We start from the raw sequence: 6,190 nt of genomic DNA, 5'->3' as shown, positions 1-6,190 counted from the left end.
GTTTACACTCGGTTTTCTTGTTTGTGTTTGTGTAGGGAATTTGATTTTTGTGTATGCACAATACGCGACGAGCAAATCTACCACTAGAACCGTTCCAAGATAACCTCGGTAACTACGAAAGAGGTGTAAGAAGAAGAGCCCGTATACCCGAAGTTATGAATAACGAGGGAAACAATTATGATGAAGAGGGGAGGTTCAATCCTCTAATGGATGGAGGGGAACAACAATATCCACCCGCTCCTCCATTAGGGAATGTGAACCGACCAAGGCAACAAGACCACCCAAGGGATGATCGACCCCAAGCGCACGCGCAAGTACCAAACCAACAAAGACAAACTTTGGGTGAGTTTTTCTTGCCGGATGTGGACAATGCAACTTTTGGATGCTTCACAATGCCGGTTCAAGCGGCAACTTTTGAGATCAAGCCGAGTACCATTCAACTTTTGGAAAATCGTTGTGCCTTCTTTGGGTTGAGTCATGAGGATCCTAATGAGCATATCGCCAAGTTTTTGGGTGTTCTAAACACATTCAAGCTTCATGGGATAACGGCGGACCAAATTAAACTTCGGATGTTTCCTTTTTCCTTGAGGGACAAGGCTAGCATTTGGTTGCATTCTCTACCTAATGAGTCCATTCACAATTGGAGGGAGTTGGCTCAAGCCTTCCTTAACAAATATTTCCCTCATGGCAAGACTACAAAGTTGACTAAAGACATACTTGAGTTTGTCCAATTTGAAGGAGAATCACTTCATGAAGCATGGGAGCGGTTCAAGGATTTACAACGAAGTGTACCCCATCATCGGCTCAATAGAGAGCATGTTATACAAATCTTCTATGATGGGACGAATGTCACTACCCGAGCTACTATCGATGCGGCTTCGGGGGGCTCACTTATGCAAAAGACCTATGAGGAAGCCCTTGAATTGGTGGAGAAATTGGCCGTGGTTAGTAGTACTTGGGGTCCTATGGAAAGAAGAGCGCCACCTACTCAAAAGTCACTCATGACTCTTGATCAAGTGAGGGAGATGGAGTCCATCAAAGCCGCAAATGCTTCGCTTCAAGCTCAAGTGGATGCTCTCAAGAAACAAGTCGCTCCGATGCAAAGAAACGCTCCGGTGGCTTATGTGCAAGTAGGTTGTGAATTTTGTGGTGATTTTGGCCATTCGGGAGGAGAATGCCTAGTTACGGGTCAAGCCTTGAGTGAGCAAGTCAACTACATCGGGGGACAAAGGCAAGCTAATGACCCTTACTCTAACACCTACAACCCCGGATGGAGGAATCATCCAAACTTCGGGTGGAGAAATCAAGAAGGGCAAGGCAATGCTCAAGGGCCTAATCAAGCGGGTCCAAGCTTTCAAGGTGGAAATAGACCTCCCCAACAACAAGGAAATTACCATCACAATCAAAGTCATGGCAACAATGCGGGTGCTAGACCTCAACATCCTCCCGGGTTTCAACCTCAAAGAAACATGGATGAAGGGAATATGCTTGCTAAGTTGATGGATGAGCTTAGAGAGATGAAGCAACTTCAAAAGAATCAAGCCGCCACTAATCAAATGCTTGAGACTCAAATCTCTCAACTTGCTATCAATCTTCAAGGTAGACCACAAGGGGGATTGCCATCTACTACGGAGAACAACCCTAGAGAACATGTTAAGGCGGTAGAGCTCCGAAGCGGGAGAACTCTTGAGAAAGCTAACGGAAAGAGGCAAGTTGTTGAGGAGGATGAGCCTCAAGTGGTAATTGACATAGCAAGTTCAAGTCAAGAGTTGCCAAAGGAATGTGAGGAAGTGGTTGTCGAGGTTGAAGAGCCCTATGTGAGGCCGCCACCACCTCCACCGTTTGTACCACCGGTTCCATTCCCAAGCCGGTTGAGGAAAGCTCAAGGGAACGAAAAATTTCACAAGTTCCTTGAGATTTTCAAGAAATTGCAAATCAATCTAAGCTTGGCGGATGCACTTCGGGAGATGCCCCAATATGCAAAATTCTTGAAAGACATAATTATGAACAAGCGTAGTTGGGAGCAAGGTGGGACAATACCGCTCACGGAGCATTGTAGTTCAATAATCCAAAGCAATTTACCGACAAAGCTTAAAGATCCAGGGAGTTTTTCTATACCTTGCACCATAGGAAATATGAATGCTATAAATTGTTTGTGTGATCTTGGGGCAAGTATTAACTTGATGCCATTGTTTCTTTTTAGGTCTTTATTTGGTGATCAACCGGTAAAGCGCACCTCGATGGTATTGCAACTTGCCGATCACTCTCTCAAAAAGCCGTATGGGATAGTGGAAGACGTACTCGTTAAAGTGGATAAATTCATCTTTCCGGTGGATTTTGTGATCTTAGACTATGCGGTGGATAAAGAATGTCCTATGATTCTCGGTCGCCCTTTTATGAACACCGGGCGTGCTCTCATCGATGTTCACGCCGGCAAGCTCACCTTGAGAATTGATGAGGAAAGTGTGGAGTTTGATATGAAGAGAGTGATGCGGAATGCCATCGAGGAGGAAGATTGCATGAGAATCGATTTGGTTGATGAACTTGTGAGGGATACTCTTGAAGCGAGTATGGAAGAGTTTAATCAAGACGGAGTGACGAAAAATCAACTTCTGGGTTCCCTACATGAGTGTCTCGATTCGAGACACCCAACTAAAGAGAGTGTCTCGAATCGAGACACTAAGAAAAAGGGAGCAGAAACTCCCTATGGTTTTGTCTCGAATCGAGACAGTCCCATAAGTAGACTGTCTCGAATCGAGACAAGAGCAAAAGAAGGGGACCCAAATTTTTCTGAAATTTCGAAAGTCACATTCCATTCCGATAGTCCGAGTGATGAGTATTCCGAGGAGGATGAACCTAAGCCGGAGAATTTGAACAAGAGTAGTGGTGTGACTCCACCATCTTCCGAGGTGCCACCACAAGTTGAGTTGAAGCCACTTCCCTCTCATCTCCGGTATACCTTTGTTGGGGAGAATGAGACTTTGCCAATAATCATCTCGAACAAGCTTTCTAAGGAACAAGAGAGGAGGGTGGTACAAGTGGTGAAGGAGCATGTATTAGCAATAGGGTGGCAAATCTCCGACATTCGTGGAATAAGTCCTCAAATTGTGATGCATAAGATCAATCTCGAAGATGAGTCAAAGAAGTCGGCTCAAAGGCAACGAAGATTGAATCCGAATATGAAGGAGGTAGTGCACAAAGAAATTGTTAAGCTCCTCGACGCCGGAATAATCTACCCTATTTCGGATAGTGAGTGGGTAAGCCCAATTCAATGTGTCCCTAAGAAGGGCGGTATGACGATGGTGGAGAATGAAAAAGGAGAACAAATATCCACAAGGACGGTAACCGGTTGGCGAGTATGCATCGATTATCGGAAGCTCAATGAGGTAACCCGAAAGGATCACTTTCCGCTACCATTTATCGATCAAATGTTAGAGAGGGTAGCGGGACACAAATTCTACTGCTTCCTTGATGGGTACTCCGGGTACAATCAAATATTAATTCTCCCGGAAGATCAAGAGAAGACGACCTTCACATGCCCCTACGGTACCTTTGCATATCGGCGAATGCCCTTCGGACTATGCAACGCACCCGCCACATTTCAAAGATGTATGACCTCAATCTTTAACGACATGATTGAGGATATTATGGAGGTGTTCATGGACGATTTCTCCGTGTTTGGCGATTCATTCGATGGTTGTCTAGCGAACTTAAGGCGGGTTCTAGCAAGGTGTGTTGAGACAAACTTGGTGCTAAATTGGGAAAAGTGCCACTTTATGGTGGATGAAGGCATTGTACTCGGGCATAGGATATCGGAAGCGGGAATCGAAGTGGATAGGGCAAAAACAGAGGTTATTGAAAAATTAGTAGCTCCGGCTACGGTCAAAGGAGTTCGGGCATTTTTAGGCCATGCGGGCTTCTACCGGCGATTCATTAAGGACTTTTCATCTATTGCACGGCCCTTGACGAGATTGCTAGTTAAAGATGCGCCGTTTGAATTCACAGAGGAATGTCAAGGTGCTTTTGAGAAACTTAAGGAGGCACTTGTGACCGCGCCAATTATATCGTCTCCGGATTGGAACTTGCCCTTTGAGCTCATGTGTGATGCGAGTGACCAAGCCTTAGGGTGTGTTTTGGGTCAAAGGAAGGATAAGAAAGTCCACGTGATTTACTACGCGAGCCGGACCATGGCGGGAGCTCAACTCAATTATACCACAACCGAAAAAGAGATGTTGGCGGTGGTATTTGCGTTAGACAAGTTTCGGCAATATTTGCTCGGATCAAAGGCCATCATTTATACCGATCATGCCGCCTTGAGATATCTTTTTGCTAAGCAAGACGCAAAACCAAGGCTTATTCGATGGATTCTTTTAATGCAAGAGTTTGATGTAGAAATCCGAGACAAAAAGGGAACGGAGAACGTTGTGGCGGATCACCTATCACGGTTAGAAACTCCGGAACCTATTCCAATTGGTGTTGATATTAATGAACGGTTCCCGGATGAAATGTTGATGGTAATCTCGGAAGTGGAGACACCTTGGTATGCGGATATAGCTAATTACTTGTCTTCCAATGTCATGCCACCGGATCTATCGCACCATCAAAAGAAGAAATTTCTGAGTGATGTGAAACGTTTTTTGTGGGACGAGCCGTATCTTTTCAAGATATGTGGTGATGGGATGATCCGGAGGTGTGTATCTTTGAAGGAAGTGATGCCAATTTTGAGCCATTGTCATGAGGCGGATTACGCCGGGCATTATGGGGCGTCAAGGACCGCGGCTAGAGTGCTAGAAAGTGGGTTCTTTTGGCCTACCCTATTTCGCGATGCCAAGGAGTTTGTGGGGCATTGCGATCGTTGTCAACGAGTAGGGAACATTTCCAAACGAGATGAGATGCCATTGACCTCAATCCAAGAGGTGGAGATCTTTGATGTGTGGGGCATAGATTTCATGGGGCCATTTCCGATGTCTCATGGAAATCTTTTTATCTTGGTTTGTGTGGATTACGTATCGAAATGGGTAGAAGCGGAGGCTTTACCTACAAACGATGCCAAGGTAGTGGTGAAGTTTCTCAAGCGTCTAATTAACCGATTTGGGACTCCAAGGGTTATCATTAGTGATGGGGGGTCGCATTTTTGCAACCGGCAATTTGAGGTTTTGATGAAAAAGTACAATGTGTACCACCGAGTTGCTACCCCCTATCACCCCCAAACGAGTGGCCAAGTGGAAGTTTCGAATCGTGAATTGAAGAGAATTTTAGAGAAGACAGTAAATGGGACAAGAAAGGATTGGTCCCTCAAGTTGGATGATGCCTTATGGGCCTACCGCACGGCATTTAAGACACCTCTCGGTATGTCGCCTTATCGAATTGTGTATGGTAAGGGGTGTCACTTGCCGGTTGAATTAGAACACAAAGCCTATTGGGCAATTAAAAAGTTGAACTATGACTTCAAGGCGGCCGGTGAGAAGCGGTTGTTGCAACTTAATGAGCTAGATGAATTCCGACTTGATGCTTATGAGAATGCCAAACTTTATAAAGAAAGAACGAAGAAATGGCATGATGCTCACATCTCACCCAAGTCATTTGAAGTTGGGGCTTTTGTGTTGCTCTATAATTCAAGGTTGCGGTTGTTTCCGGGAAAATTAAAATCTCGGTGGAGTGGTCCGTATAAGATCCGGCACGTGGCGGTTCATGGAGCAATAGAATTAGAAAATCAAAAGGGAGAGACATTCAAGGTCAACGGAAACCGTTGCAAGCCCTACTTGGGACCTTTGACGGGTCAAATAGATGACAAGATCTATCTTGCTCCCCCTTCAACTTAAGTGCCACGGATTGACGGTCGAGCTTTCGACCTTAAACAAGCGCACTTGGGAGGCAATCCCAAGAGGTTTGAATTTTAATGCTTTTAGTTGTTTTCATTTTGCAATTGCCTTAAGTTTTTCATTTTTTTTTTTTTTTGTTGTTGTTTATGATTTGGCGTATTTCATATGTTGTTATGTTCGAGATAATGCGTGGTATGTTCGGTTTTTGGATGTGTAGGAGTTCGGTGGAGCGATTCTTCAAAAAAAAATCAAGGTTCCCTAAGAAAGGAAAAACAGAATAATCTGTTTTCCCTTGTCTCGAATCGAGACAAGCTTCTTAGGAAGTTGTCTCGATTCGAGACAAAAGAAGCAGATTATTCTGCTTCTCT

The 6,190-nt window shown here is 44.8% G+C and overlaps 1 protein-coding gene across 1 annotated transcript; it reads left to right on the top strand.

Moving 5' to 3' along the window:
• The first annotated feature begins 288 nt into the window (after positions 1-288).
• On the top strand, positions 289-5,822 carry LOC126687861 (uncharacterized). Its single transcript, XM_050382414.1, has 6 exons — positions 289-342; positions 534-1,231; positions 1,370-1,599; positions 2,566-3,732; positions 3,832-4,709; positions 4,836-5,822. Exons 1-6 carry the CDS (start codon positions 289-291, stop codon positions 5,820-5,822), a joined length of 4,014 nt encoding a protein of 1,337 aa, XP_050238371.1.
• The last annotated feature ends 368 nt before the right edge of the window (positions 5,823-6,190 follow it).

Source organism: Mercurialis annua, linkage group LG6, assembly GCF_937616625.2.
Source record: "Mercurialis annua linkage group LG6, ddMerAnnu1.2, whole genome shotgun sequence".
Classification (NCBI taxonomy): domain Eukaryota; kingdom Viridiplantae; phylum Streptophyta; class Magnoliopsida; order Malpighiales; family Euphorbiaceae; genus Mercurialis; species Mercurialis annua.
This window is presented reverse-complemented; position numbering and strand designations above follow the sequence as displayed.

What these genes read in the sequence shown, in the direction of transcription:
- LOC126687861 (XM_050382414.1), top strand. Translation starts at nt 289, where the DNA reads ATGATCGACCCCAAGCGCACGCGCAAGTACCAAACCAACAAAGACAAA. An exon ending in AACTACATCGGGGGACAAAG is followed by an intron (nt 1,232 to 1,369) that starts GCAAGCTAATGA and finishes AGGTGGAAATAG; the next exon opens with ACCTCCCCAACAACAAGGAA. An exon ending in ACTTGCTATCAATCTTCAAG is followed by an intron (nt 1,600 to 2,565) that starts GTAGACCACAAG and finishes ATACTCTTGAAG; the next exon opens with CGAGTATGGAAGAGTTTAAT.